The sequence below is a fragment of the Callorhinus ursinus genome, unplaced genomic scaffold (assembly GCF_003265705.2).
Source record: "Callorhinus ursinus isolate GAN/ISIS: 27379988/994484 unplaced genomic scaffold, GSC_fseal_2.0 scaffold10, whole genome shotgun sequence".
Taxonomy (NCBI): domain Eukaryota; kingdom Metazoa; phylum Chordata; class Mammalia; order Carnivora; family Otariidae; genus Callorhinus; species Callorhinus ursinus.
In genome coordinates, this window is record NW_027397072.1 from 19,493,154 (window position 1) to 19,507,945 (window position 14,792).

A 14,792-nucleotide genomic window follows, 5' to 3' on the forward strand; every position below is an offset into this window, starting at 1 on the left:
ATAAACCAGAAAAGTCAAACATTCTAATCAGCTCTTGACCCATCACACCTACCCTGACCCACAAAGTAATCAGCACACCACCTGGTGTTCTCACAATTATAGTTCAAGTCCTCTGTACTTAAATTGACTAAAACAGAACAGAACTGAAGACTTTTTGAGCCTCAGAATGTGAAATCTACCACAGCATCTGGATTGAAATGATATGAATACTTCATTAACAGTCACCTTTTAGTAAGGCCTTAACTATGAGGCTGTACCTCACAATCTCCTCAAGTCAAGTAAACACAATGACCACTCCATCTAAAGAGAAGTGTCCATCTAAAGAGCAGAATCTAAAGAACTGACTTTACTTCCACAAGAAATGAATTTTTTAAAAAGTGACTCCAAGAAAGGGCATTTCTTAATTCCATTCCCCATTCCCTTCCCCCCCATTTTCCTAAAGCCTTTAGGAACTTTACCAGTGTGTTTCCTCCGTGGTGGAGCCATTGATGCCTGATTGAGAATCAATTCTTGGAAAAATTTTCTTCTGTCTTCTTCAATAGGCCTTTGAATATACAAGACCTCTTCATACTGTATTCTAAAGATACATTTAACCTACACACATACACATACACACAAAGACATTAAATATATAGAGAATTAAAAGCTTACTTATTATACCAAACTACAATTTCTTCAACTTCCAGTACCATTTTCAATTTTCATTCATGTGGGGTTAGGGTTAACCTCATGCTAAGGCTATGCTGTTGAGAGATTCAATCTCATGGACTAGACCATAATGGGAGAATGACCAGTTCCCCAAGTCATTAATAAATTATACTATACCTGGAAGAGTCAGCAAATAATAGCAGAAACGATAATTGATTATAATAGTTAGATGGCAAACCTCAAAGGACTTCTTGCATTAAGACCTAGAAAGTAATTACCTAGAATCTACGTTAGAGAGCTGGAAAGATGCTAACAACACTGCCTTCTTGTATGTTATTTCTGTGTACTTCCTATTCAGTGATTTCCTTTCCTGGGTTCTTCTCATATCAAGTCTATTCCACTGCATCTTCCAGAATCCTGGTTTCACTGCAAATAAACTATACCTTCAGTTTCTTCCCAGAATGCTCCACAATGACACCACCTTCCACACAAAACTCCCAAGCAATATTAAACCAGTCATTCTTACATCCCTCAGTTCCTTCCCACTGGTGATTACCTATCTCTCCATTGTTTACCTCCTCTATAGAGGCTTTGACCCCAGATGTCCGCCTTACAAGATAGGCTGTTTAAATCCTCCACATCATCCACATTAATTCTACACACTTTAATTTTTATGTTTTCCTAGAAGGTCAATATTCCACTTCTAGACACCAAACTCCCTGAGAAAAGAGACCATTCCTTATTCGTCTGTTTTCCTATACCTACCACAGTGACTGGGACATACTAATGCGTAATTAGCATGGAATGAATGAGTAAAGTTTGCAATTTTCTTCCCCAGCCCAGATCAAAATGGAAAATGCAAATGAAGATGGGAAAAGGTCACTAATATGGAAAGAAGAACCAACTATAAGACAATGAGGAAACACTGGATCAAAATTCAAGACATTAGATCCTAGCCCAAATTTAGCCACACGTTTATAGTAAACTTTAGATAATTCATTCAATTTGTCATGTCTAACCACTTACTAAATTGAAGACTAAAAATTTCTCAATATTATTTCAATCAATCTTTAGAATAATTAAGAATATATAGGAGTCCTTCATTTTATACTTGAGAAAACTTAGACTTGGAAAGGTTTATGTAACTGGCTTAGGGTCACAAAATAAGTAAAAAAAAAAAAAACTAGATTATGTAATCTCTAAAGGCCTTTTCCACCTCTAAAATTCTAACATAGAAAAGAAACAATCAATGAAAAGTAGAATTCAAAATCTGGATGGGGAACTATTTATCTCAACCCAAAGCCAAATCCTTTAAGAGTTTATAAAATTTCATCATGTGCCCTTTCAATATTTTTTTTGCAGACTACTTTCATGTAAAATTCCCTCCAACCCTTTGATCTATGCTTCACTGGTCCTTCTTCTTCAGCCAAACAAATTTACCACTGAATGCCCACTGTGTGCTAAATATAATGCCAAATACTGCCATTACAAACTTGAAGAAAATACAGTTACTTCCTGCTGTCAAGGATCTTAAAAGTTTGACAAGAAAGCATTATGGTACCACACCAGAAGTGTTGTAACACTCGTAGAGAAACAGAAGAGACTTTGCAAGAGGTAGGGATGAAGAGGCATTAGATAAGATTTAGCTGAAAAAGCTAACATTAACTGGGTCTTGAAAAATAAACAGAATTTGTTCAAAAGTAGCAAAACATTTAATCTCAGTTTTAAATAATCTTCCTTCTGATCAGTTTTCAACATTGTGTTGAACTTTGTGAATACAAAAATCATACCAAGAGTAAGTCTTTAGTAATACCCTGATACTCCTGCCAGGTTATTACCAACAGCTTAGAACCCATCACTTTATAAGTAGGCTACAATTTACTTTAAATTTACTCCTAGCTCTATCTTCTGACATCCTCAGCCTCAAATTTCATGCGACAACTAGACAAGAAGCCTCATATAACTCCCTGAAAGGAGTTTCACACTGGTTCACAGTGATCTCTATATGTGCTTTCCACTCTTTCTTAACCCCGTTTTTAACTCTCCACTCAAGCCAATGGTTTCTGGGTGATGCTTTCTCTGACTTTCCCAGATACACTCGGGCACACCTTCTAATATCCCTCATTAAACTTTTTTTAAGTTCAATGATTTTTAGTAAATTAATTCAGTTGTGCAACAACACAAGTCAGTTTTAAAACATTTCCATTACCTCCAAAGATCTCCCTCATGTCCATCTGCCATCAATCCCTACTCATGCTCACACTCCCCACCCAACCACTGATTTACTATCTCTAGGAGATGTGCCTTTTCTAGAAATTCTGTATCATTTAGTCTTTTTTTGTCTAGCTTCTCTCATTTAGCATAATATATTAAAGCTCATCCATGTTGTAGAATGCATCAGTAGTTCATTCCATTTAATGCTGAACAGTATTTCACTGTGTGTATATAACAATGTTTGGTTTCACCAATCACCAGTGAATATTGAATAATGGGCTGTTTCCACTATTATGAATAATGGTAGTAGGAACGTTTGCATCCAAGTCTTTGTGTGAACATATTTCCTTCTGTAGTTACCTGGGAGTGGAAATGCTGAGTCATATCATAAGTTTATGACTAACATCTTAAGAAGTGCCAATTTTTCAAAAAATGACTGCATGCTTTATAATTCCACCACCAGCATATAAGCCTGAGTTTCTCTAACATCCTTTGCCGACACTCAATACTGTCTAGTGGTTGTGCAGTGGTATCCCATTCCTGAATGACTAATGATATTATCTTTTCTCATGCTTTATTAGCCCAAGAGAATATATACTCTTCGGTGAAATGTCTATTTAAATCTTAACTTGTAGTCTTTTTTACCTTGTGGCAAAATAGTCATAACTTAAAATTTGCCATTTTTATCATTTTTAATTATACAACCTGTAAAATTAAGTATATTCATTGTTATGCAACTATCATACCATCTAACTACAGAACTTTTTCATCCTCCCCAAGTGAAATACTGTATCCAGTAAATACTGACTCCCCATATTCTTCCTCTGCCCAACCCTGACAATCACCATTCTACTTTGTGTAAATCCGACTACTCTAGGAACTTTTTATTTTATTTTTTTTAAAGATTTTATTTATATATCTGACAGAGAGAGACACAGCGAGAGAGGGAACACAAGCAGGGGGAGTGGGAGAGGGAAAAGCAGGCTTCCTGCCAAGCAGGGAGCCCGATGTGGGCTCGATCCCAGGACTGCGGGATCATGACCTGAGCCGAAGGCAGAGGCTTAACCGACGGAGCCACCCAGGCGCCCCCTCTAGGAACTTTTTAAAAGAGGAATCATTTATTTGTCCTTTAGTGACAGGCCTATTTCACTTAGCATAATGTCTTCAAGGTTTATCTATGTTGTAGCATGTGTTAAAATTTCCTTCCTTTTTAAAGCTAAATAATGTTATACTGTATGTATATGCCACATTTTCTTTAGCCATCTCTCTGGTGATGGACATTTGTGTGTTTCCACCTTTTGGCTATTGTGAATAATGCTGCTATGAACATGGGTATACAAATACCTGTTTGAATCCCTGCTTTCACTTCTTTTGAGTGTATATCCAAAAGCAGAATTGCTGGATCATATGGTAATTCTGTTTAACTTTTTAAGGAATCACTGTACCATTTTTTTTTAAAGATTTTATTTATTTATTTGAGACAGAGAGAATGAGAGAGAGAGAGAGAGAGCACATGAGAGGGGGGAGGGTCAGAGGGAGAAGCAGACTCCCTGCCGAGCAGGGAGCCCAATGCGGGACTCGATCCAGGGACTCCAGGATCATGACCCGAGCCGAAGGCAGTCACCCAACCAACTGAGCCACCCAGGCACCCCTGTACCATTTATTTTCAATGACGCTGCATAATTTTATATTCCCACCAGCAACACACAAGGGCTCCAATTTCTTCACGTCCTGACCAACACTATTTTCCGTTTTTATGTTAACAGCCATCCTAATGGGTATGAACTGATATCTCATTGTGGTCTTAATTTGAATTTCCCTTTTGATTAGTGATGTTCAGCATCTTTTCATGTGCTATTGGCCATTTGAGTATCTCCTTTAGGGGAAGTTTGGTTGGTTGGGTTTTTTTTTTTGTTCTTGAGTTGTAGAATTCTTATATACTCTGGATACCAACCCCTTATATGATTTGCAAATATTTTCTGCCATTCTGTGGGTTTTTTCAGTCTGTTAATAGTGCCCTTTGATGCAACAAGTTTTTAATTTTGATGAAATGCAGTTTATCTATTTTTTCTTTTGTTGCCTGTACTTGTAGTGTACAGCCAAGAAATCATTACTAGGGGCGCCTGGGTGGCTCAGCTGGTTAAGCAACTGCCTTCGGCTCAGGTCATGGTCCCAGGGTCTTGGGATCGAGTCCCACATCAGGCTCCCTGCTCAACGGGAAGCCTGCTTCTCCCTCTGCCTCCGCCTGCCACTCCCCCTGCTTGTGTGCTCTCTGTCTAATTAATTAATTAATTAATTAATCTTTAAAAAAAGAAAGAAATCATTACTAAATCCAAAGTCGTAAAACTTTTCTACTATGCTTTCTTCTGAGGGTTTTATAGTTTTAAGTCTTCTGTTTAGTTCTTTGATCCATCTTGAGTTAATTTTTGCATATGGTATAAAATAAGGGTCCAATTCATTTCTTTGGTATGTGGATATCCAGTTTTCCCAGCACCGTTTGTTGAAATGACTATCTTTTCCCCATGAATGGTCTTCACACTCTTGTTGAAAATCATTTGTCACAGTCTTGTGGTGAGTTTTTTTTTAAGTATTCTTTACGCCCAACATGAGGCTTAACCTCATGACCCCAAGATCAAGAGTCACATTCTCTAGTGACTAAGCCAGCCAGGCATCCTGAAAGAGTTCTTAATACATTCTGGATTTAAGTCTTATCAAGCGATGCAATTTGATGTATTTGAAATATTTTTTTTGTTTTTATTTTTTTCCGAGTTTGTGGCTTATTTTCTCATTTTCTTAATGGTGCTTTTTTAAAAATTTTTAATTTTGATAAACCTGACTTTATCAGTTTTTCCTTTTATGGATCGTGTTTTTTTATATTATACTATCACAGCACTTCTCATACTGTATTATTTTTTTCAGGTATCTTCTTCCCTCTAAACTTTTTAATATATATATATTTTTTTATTTATTGGGGAGACAGAGGGAGAGGGAAAGAGAATTTCAAGCAGAATCTGCACTGAGTGTGGAGCCTGACCTCACGACCCTGAGATCATGACTGAGCCAAAATCAAGAGTCGGACACTTAACCAACTGAGCTACCCAGGTGCCCCACTCTAAACTGAATTATTAGAGAACAGTGGCTATCTTTTGGTTTTTCACCTATTCATTCATTCTACAAAGATTTACCATACTAGAAATATGTACATGTATATATGCATCAATTTGTTAGTATTCCATGTGTGTGTACACATAGAGACTGCATAAGGCAGCTAAGCATTGTTAATGAAAGCACGAAAAAAACAGACACTGGACCCACCTTAAACAAATTCACTTATTATAACAATGCATTGCACATGATAGGCACACAATAAATTTTTGATGAATAAACAACGGTTTTAAATTGATAAATAAAAACTCTTACTTCCCTGACCACTCATCAGCCTAAGCATCACAATATCCAGAAATGGATCTCTCTGCAGTCTGAAAGAGTACAATGCATTTTAAGTGCATGACCTTTGTAATCAGACAAACCTGGATTTAAAACTTTGCTCTGCCATACTAGCTGTGAGATCCTAGGCAAGATACTTTACCCCTCTTGGCTTCAGTTTCTTTATCTGTCAAATAGGAAAACAACAAGAATACTTTCCTTATTACTAAACAGTTAAAAAACTTGAGTTAGATAATATATGGAACTGGCTTCTACAGTGCCTGGGACATAGTTGCATAAGTGGCAGCAATTCTTTCATTACCAAAATCTTTTCGTTTTACCTCATTTATTAAATGTTGGAGTTGTCAGTCCCCAGTTTTAAAGGCAGAGTTCATTCAAACTCTGTAATGGGGAAAAATAGTGTTTTAAGATTCAAGATGTCAAAGATAAAAGGAATGGGAAATTAGGTCAGAAATGAACCTAAGACACCTTTTGTGAATAAAATTTGCTTTCCTCAAAACAAAATAAGTAAATAATTCACTAAATAAAAATAAATAACATTTTACCTTAACATAGTAATAATTCATGTTCATTTACTAGAGATAGTTGTGATTTTAAAAGACTTGCAATGACCTCTTTCCTTGTAAATTTTAAGAATCATATGATTGTTTTACAACAAAAAAATCAATACTAAGTTATTTCTCTTGTACACATGAATCATTCATCTGAGTTTTCAATGCCCCAACTTGATTTTTCTACTTAAGTTACTGATTTTTAACTCCCAGTTCCCATGATAAACCGAGAGACACAAAAAGACACGAAATCCTGAAATAACAAAATGCTGCTTGTGATCTTTACTTTCCTAAGTGTAGCTGAGGAGATATTTCCTTAAAATTCATTTCCAGGGGCACCTGCGTGGCTCAGTTAAGCATCCGACTCTTGATTTCGGCTCAGGTCGTGACCTCAGGGTGGTGAGACTGAGCCCTACATGGGGCTCTACACTGGACATGGAGCCTGCTTAAGATTCTCTCTTCTGTCCCTCTCCCCTTCCTCTCTAAAATAAATAAATAAAATTAATAATAAAATAAAATTCACTTCCAATTATATCATTTTGAGCCTGCCCATATAACAATTTAATACCAAAATACATACTGTGAATCTGTTCAGAAATGTAAGCACAATTCTTTCTGACCAAAGTTTGTTTTCCTTCCTACAAATATTTCTACTTTTTATCTGCTTCCCTGTTTAAAAGTCCCTTTCCTATGCTCAATCCTCTTTTCTTTTTTCTAATTCTCCTGAAGAGAAATAATTCGCAATTCCCATGTAACTCAGCTAAAATTCTCCAACTATTCTCAGAAAGAGTCTGCAGGGTCCACAAAAGTAAAATTTACCTACTACACTAGAATTTTACAAAAATAAAAAAGAAATGAGGCCGAGCAAGAGCTCAAGCCAATGTGTGGTGATTCAGTGGTAAATTCCTATTTTTTATGCAACAAACATTTACTAAGCAATTCCAATATGTCAAGAAGTAGAGAAGTGAAGGCAAGACAGTCCCCTCCTCTCAAAGAGTTTGTGGTCTAGGTCAAAGGTTCTCAAACGTTTTGGTCTCAGGATCTTATTAAACTCTTAAAAACCACTTAGGAGGGGGTGCCTGGGTGGCTCAGTCATTAAGCGTCTGCCTTCGGCTCAGGTCATGATCCCAGGGTCCTGGGATCGAGCCCCGCATCGGGCTCCCTACTCGGCGGGAGGCCTGCTTCTCCTTCTCCCCCTTCCCCGGCTTGTGTTCCCTCTCTCACTGTGTCTCTCTCTGTCAAATAAATAAATAAAATATTTAAAAAAAAAAACCCACTTAGGAGGGTGCCTGGGTGGCTCGGTCGTTAAGCATCTGCCTTTGGCTCAGGTCATGATCCCAGGGTCCTGGGATCAAGCCCCACATCGGGCTCCCTGCTCGGCGGGAAGCCTGCTTCTCCCTTTCCCACTCCCCCTGCTTGTGTTCCCTCCCTCGCTGTGTCTCTGTCAAGTAAATAAATAAAATCTTTAAAAAAAAAAACAAACACTTAGGAACCCAAAAGAGCTTCAGTTTATGTGGGTTACATCTGTCCATAATTACGTATTAAAATTAAAACTAAGAGCACTCCAAATTATATATTCAATTAAATCCTATTACATATTAGCACTGAAAATGTATTTTGAAAAATATGTTCTTTTAAAAAATATATTTTTTCAAAATATAAAACATATACAAAATAACATTTAGCAAAAAAATAATAATGATAAAATAAAATTTAGCAAGAAAAATGGCACTGTTCTACATTTCCTCAAATCTCTAATGTCTGGCTTACTAAGAGACAACTGGATTCTCATTTCTGCTTCTGCATTCAATCTGTTACAATATGTTGTTTTGACTGTAGTACATGAAGAAACCCATATTCAAGCAGATATGTAGTTAGAAAAAAAGAGAAATGTGACATCTCCCTGAAAGTCTTGTGGGGCCCACAGAAGTCCTTGAACCACACTTGGATAACAGCTGATTTAGAGCAATGTTTTCCAAACTTTTTTTTATCTAACACCTCATCAGTTAAAAAAAAAATCTGAAAATATATCTTCTAGTATATTTAATATACTATTTAAATATATATTCTACTAATACTATTTCTATTATAAAACGTATATATACACAATACTTAATATGAAGACAAATCAAGTTCTAATGTTTTTTTCAATATCCCAATGTACTGCCTTAAGTAGAAGCTTACTTTGGGAACTACTAGATTAGGAGAGAGATGTAACTACAAAGAAACATCTACAAGAGAATGTTAAAGAGCTCTAAAAGATGAAATTATTACTTTGTCCCACAGAAAGAAAGTAGTTTTATATTCCTAATAAAACATTACCCCTGCCCAGGGCGGGGGGCGCCTAGGTGGCTCAGTTGGTTAAGCGTCCGACTCTTGATTTCAGCTCAGGTCATGATCTCAGGGTCATGGGATGGAGCTCCATGACTAGCTCTGTGCTCAGCAGGGAGTCCACTTGCCGTTCTCTCTCCCTCTCCCTCTGCCCCTCCCCACCCCTCACACCTGCTTGCATATGCTAAAATAAATAAATAAATCTTAAAAACAAACAAACGGGAGCCTGGGTGGCTCAGTCATTAAACATCTGCCTTCGGCTCAGGTCATGATCCCAGGGTTCTGGGATGGAGCCCCTCATTGGGCTCCCTGCTCCGCAGGAAAGCCTGCTTCTTCCTCTCCCACTCCCTCTGCTTGTGTTCCTGCTCTCATTATCTGTCAAATAAATAAATAAAATCTTAAAAAACAAACAAACAAAACATTACCCCCATGGTAACTAATTCTTTTTTGGTTTTGTTCTATTTTAAAAGCTGCGTGGAGAACCTTTCCTTTTCATCTCTGAGTTTATTTTCTGAGAATAATAGCATTTAGTACACAAGATTCAGAAAATACAGATAAATCAAAATTATTATAATCTTAATACTCAGAAATAATTACTATTAACACTTCTGTTAACAGTTATTTTTATGTAGTTTTATTTAAATATATAAAACTATACAACTACTATATAGTTATTTCTATATAAACTTGGATACTATACATACTGATTACCTGTATTTTTTAACAATGTATTCACAACATCTTTTCATGACTTTTTTTTTTTTAAGATTTTATTTTTAAGTAATCTCTACATCCAACATGGGCTCAAACTCACAACCTTGTGATCAAGAGTCACATACTCTACCAACTGAGCCAGGACCCCACAACATTATTTTTTACATCAATATTTTAAAGGTTTTATTGTGTTTCATGGAAGAAATCTATAACTTAGCCAATTTCCTACAATATGACATTTAAACAGTTTCCAATCTATGAAGAAAAGCTATAATAAATACTCTTGTATTTTTTGTGTGGTCTACACTGTATCTTTGTGTTAGTTCGTGAAAAACTCTTCAGATAATTACCCATAAATGGTATTGCTGAGCCATAATGTGTGTACATATTTAAATCTATTACTTGGACTGCCTGGAGAGGTTTATTCAACTTTTTTTTTTAAGATTTTATTTATTTATTTGAGAGAGAGAGAATGAGAGATAGAGAGCACGAGAGGGAAGAGGGTCAGAGGGAGAAGCAGACTCCCTGCTGAGCAGGGAGCTCGATGCGGGACTCGATCCTGGGACTCCAGGATCATGACCTAAGCCGAAGGCAGTCGCTTAACCAACTGAGCCACCCAGGCGCCCTATTCAACTGTTTTTTTATATCTGCCTATTTGACAGGTTAAAATCTGTATTTTACTTTTAAATTATCCACTGTATTTTTTATTTAAATTCAATTAACCAACATATAGTACATCATTAGTTTCAGATATAGAGTTTAATAATTCATCAGTTGCATATAAGACCCAGTGCTCATCACATCACGTGTCCGCTTTAATGACCATCACCCAATTACCCCATCCCCCCAACTAACCTCCCCTCCAGCAAACCTCCGTTTGTTTCCTATAGTTAAGAGTCTTTCATGGTTTTTCTCCCTCTCTAATGACTTTCCCATTCAGTTTTCCCTCTCTTCTCCTATGATCCTCTGCACTGTCCTACTATATTTTTTTTTTTTTCCCACTGTATTTTCTTAAAGGCACTCTAATAACTGGCCATTTCCTTCTTTTAGAATACTTGGGTTTTTTGCCACCCAGTGTCTACTTCATCTCTTCTACAGATCAGGTACTTTGCTAACTGTAGTTACTTAATCTGCAATTCTCTATGCTTTTCATTTATTCACCAAATATTTAACAATATGTGCTATTGTTCACTACTATCTCAATCTGTAACCTAAACAAAGCAAGCATTCTAATGGCAAAGCTGAAATTTAAATGAAAGGCTTAGGGGCAGGGAAGGATTTCTGAAGAACAGTAAGTATAAAACATGTTATATAATGAGTAATCTAAGAATTCTCATAATCCTTTCCCCACAAATGTGAATATCCATGATAGCTTTGCTAGCTACTTGGTTAATAAGTGTAAAGAACAGAGAAAACAAAGGGGAAAAAAAGAGCTGAAATTTCAGCTAGCAACTCTCTAATATTTTAGCTACTAATTAAGGGTACTGGTAAACAAATAATGAATAAGTTGAATCCATTAAAAACTGTAACAACAATATAGCAACACTGAAAATTTGTATGATACAATGTTAGCTTTAAAAAACTAAACCAGCAGGGAAGCCTGGGTGGCTCAGTCAGTTAAGCATCTGACTCTTAATTTCAGCTTAGGTCTTGATCCCAGGGTTGTGAGTTCAAGCCCTCTGTTGGGCTCCACTCTGGGCATGGAGCTTACTTTAAAAAAAAAAAAAAAAAAAAAGAACTAAACCAAAAGTGAAATCACATATGTGAACAGACAGCAGGAGTAGGCAATATTGCTGTATCAAGAAAATGGGTTCATAAGACTTTTATTTACAAATTTATCAGACAATATAAGGAAAACATCAGTTAATTATATATTCCTAAGGAGAACCCTCAATTACCCCGAATTTTCTTTATCTCTTATAAAATTATAATAAAACTACTTGACAGTGAGGATCTAATTTTTAAAAGTGGCTTCTAGGGCACCTGGGTGGCTCAGTCATTTAGCATCTGCCTTCAGCTCAGGTCATGATCCCAGGGTCCTGAGATCGAGTCCCGCATCAGGCTCCCTGCTCCTTGGGAGCCTGCTTCTCCCTCTGCTTCTCTCTCTCTCTCTCTTCCTTTCTCTCTCCCTCTGTCTCTCATGAATAAATAAATAAAATCTTTAAAAAAATAAATAAATAAAAATAAAAAATAAAAGTGGCTTCTAGGTTATGTCCAGGTTCAATCCATTTAAATCAATTTCAAGTACATTCCTACTTCATAATACCAAATATTTTATAGTTCTGTGGTTTCCAACATAAATTCACATATATTATCTCACACCAAGAAGCCTGTTATTATCCACATTTTATAGATGAGGCAACTGAGACTATCCTAGGTTCAGAAGTTTATCCAAAATCAAAAGACCAATAAGTCAGTACAACTTGGTTTTTCTGACTCTTACTACATATAGCATTCTACTAAACTTTATTGGCCCCTATGATAAAATTTAAAAAAACCATTGTGATTAATGGTCTTAATTAAGAATATCAGATTCTGAATAACCAAAAATGAATTACTCTACATTTAATATATGTATTTACAAAATCAGTAAGTGTACTGATTTTAGCAAGATAGCTAACAAGTACTAAACAGAACAAAAGATCTCAGTAAACAGATATCTTAATCATAAAATTCTATATAATCAAGGTTTACATTATAGCTTTTAAAACATGCAAAATCTTTTATATAAACTGTGTTACCTGGGCAAAATACTGCTAAGCATTTCTAAAGGTGATCATTTCAAGACCTAGTAAACTTAGGGTGTTAAAAACACACATTTTGTAAAAATCAATTTCATTCACATGAATTGACTACTATTTTCTTCTGAAACAAATGTGATTTTACCTTTGATCCTAATATGTTAAATATGAGTTGGCTTTGAACTCATAAAAACTAAATATCAGATTTGCAAAATATGCACAGCAGTAGTAACAGTCAAATTAACAATAATGATACCAAGGAAAGAACTGAAAGGTCCAATCCCACCAAATAATCTACCAGACAGTAAGAACAAGAAGGCTAACTGTAATGGAACTAACTGTGATACAGCTTAGGCCTTTACAGTACGTACCATACATATGTTGGGCTCTGGTCTAAACATGAATTATCACAATCTTCACAGTAACAGTGATAAATATATCATGAGCACACCAAAAAAGAAACTGAAACTTAAATCATTAACTAACTTTCTTAAGTCACAGAGCTAATAAGTGATATAACCAAAGCATGAATCTAAACAGTATTTATTTTGTTAAAGAAGTTAAATTTATTAAATAAATTAGAATGTGTCCAAGTTACAAGATCAACTATTTCAAAACAATAAGGTAAATAATCACTTCTTACCTCTTCAGGCAGTTCACTGTACATGGTTTCAGAGGTAGACAATAAAAATATAGGTGAAAAGGATGGTATATCTTGTAGCAATGTCAGAAAAGTTGCTCTCACAGTTTCACTGACAGCTTCCCACCAATCACCAATGTGAGGCATGTAAACAATACTAGGTACTGTTCTTCGAGCTTCACGAAAAATCTAATTAAGGAAAGAACTGGCATTAAAAATAAAAATTGATCTTATTCTACAGTTTACTCAGTAACCCCCAAATACATGAAATGTGTCAGGCGTGTTACTGTAATTATTCTCAGCTCAAATATTTAAGCTGTTCAAGATGTAATATTCAAGTCTCACATAATAGCTTCCATCTACCCTTGCCCCACCTAAAAAAAGAAGGGCTGTGGGGTTTTTTGCCATTTTGTTATTCCTATTCAGTATTTAATAGTATAAAGGTATCAAATCGCTCCACTTATCTACCAAGTAAAGATAATAAAGCAAAATACCACTATAAAATATGCTGCAAATAAAGAGATAAACATGCACCTATATGTCAACCGTGTCAGAATGGTATCAGTAAGCACAAAGAAGAGAAGGAAGACATAGTTTCCATGTTTGTGCACATTCCCTAAAATCACTAAATATATGAATTAAATAAACCTTCTTACCACAATGTACCACCCTAGAGTTTAAAATTAATGAACTACCTGCTGAACCACTTGTTTACCTCCTATTACCTTAATTCAATCCTCCATAATAAAGTAGTCACAAAATACCCTCACATCACTAAAGAGCAATAAATGAATTAGCAAAAAGCTCTGAGACACTCCCATTGTCAGACAATACAAACTAAAGTTTCCTCAAGTGTTAAAAAGAGTCCTAACCATAGCTTCAGTCACACTCTGCCAACATACGCCAATAAGGACCAGGTTGGCTATTAGTAAGCTGCCAAGCAGAACTACTGCCCTTTACATATGTCAACAACAGCTCAATAGCCCATCAACAAATTCTCGTGGGTTAATATGGCATCTCTTCAATGCTTTTAACAAGTGAAAGAATAAATGTAAAAATCTTTCTTCAATTTCAGAATTCTATTTCTAAAATTGTCTACTACTTTCCCTTATTTTAAACATGTTTCAATTAACCTGTGTAATGTGCAAGATAGAGAAATAATGATATAATATATTTTTATCTAATATTCCAAACCATTAGGATTATCAGAAACGTTCCTAAGAATCACAATGATTATTTTTCTTTAATGAGTAAGCCTACCACTTGCATGAATTTTTCAAATGCCACATTTTATAAAGCTTAAACATTCTGTGTAAAATAAAATGTATTGCCAATTTAATAAACCAGATGGAAGATGCTGAAATAAAAATTTTCCCCCAAATTGGAAATGTAGATGTTATGATCACTCACATCAAAAGTAATATTTGCTCCTTCCCTTCCTTTAATATTTGCATATCCACCAATCCAGAACAGTTGTACAGTACAACTCCAGGACTCTCAAATTTT

General features: G+C 35.7%; 1 protein-coding gene across 4 annotated transcripts in view; it reads right to left on the minus strand.

The window, feature by feature from the left end:
• ATAD2B (ATPase family AAA domain containing 2B) overlaps positions 1 to 14,792 on the minus strand; it is a 161,507-nt gene that overhangs the window by 38,454 nt on the left and 108,261 nt on the right. For all 4 annotated transcript variants that reach the window (XM_025867806.2, XM_025867805.2, XM_025867804.2 and 1 more), the window contains exons 19-20: positions 13,290 to 13,475; positions 459 to 594 (exon numbers count right to left, since the gene is read on the minus strand). In XM_025867806.2, the coding sequence (XP_025723591.1) occupies positions 459 to 594; positions 13,290 to 13,475 (322 nt within the window). The remainder of the gene's footprint in view (positions 1 to 458; positions 595 to 13,289; positions 13,476 to 14,792) is intronic.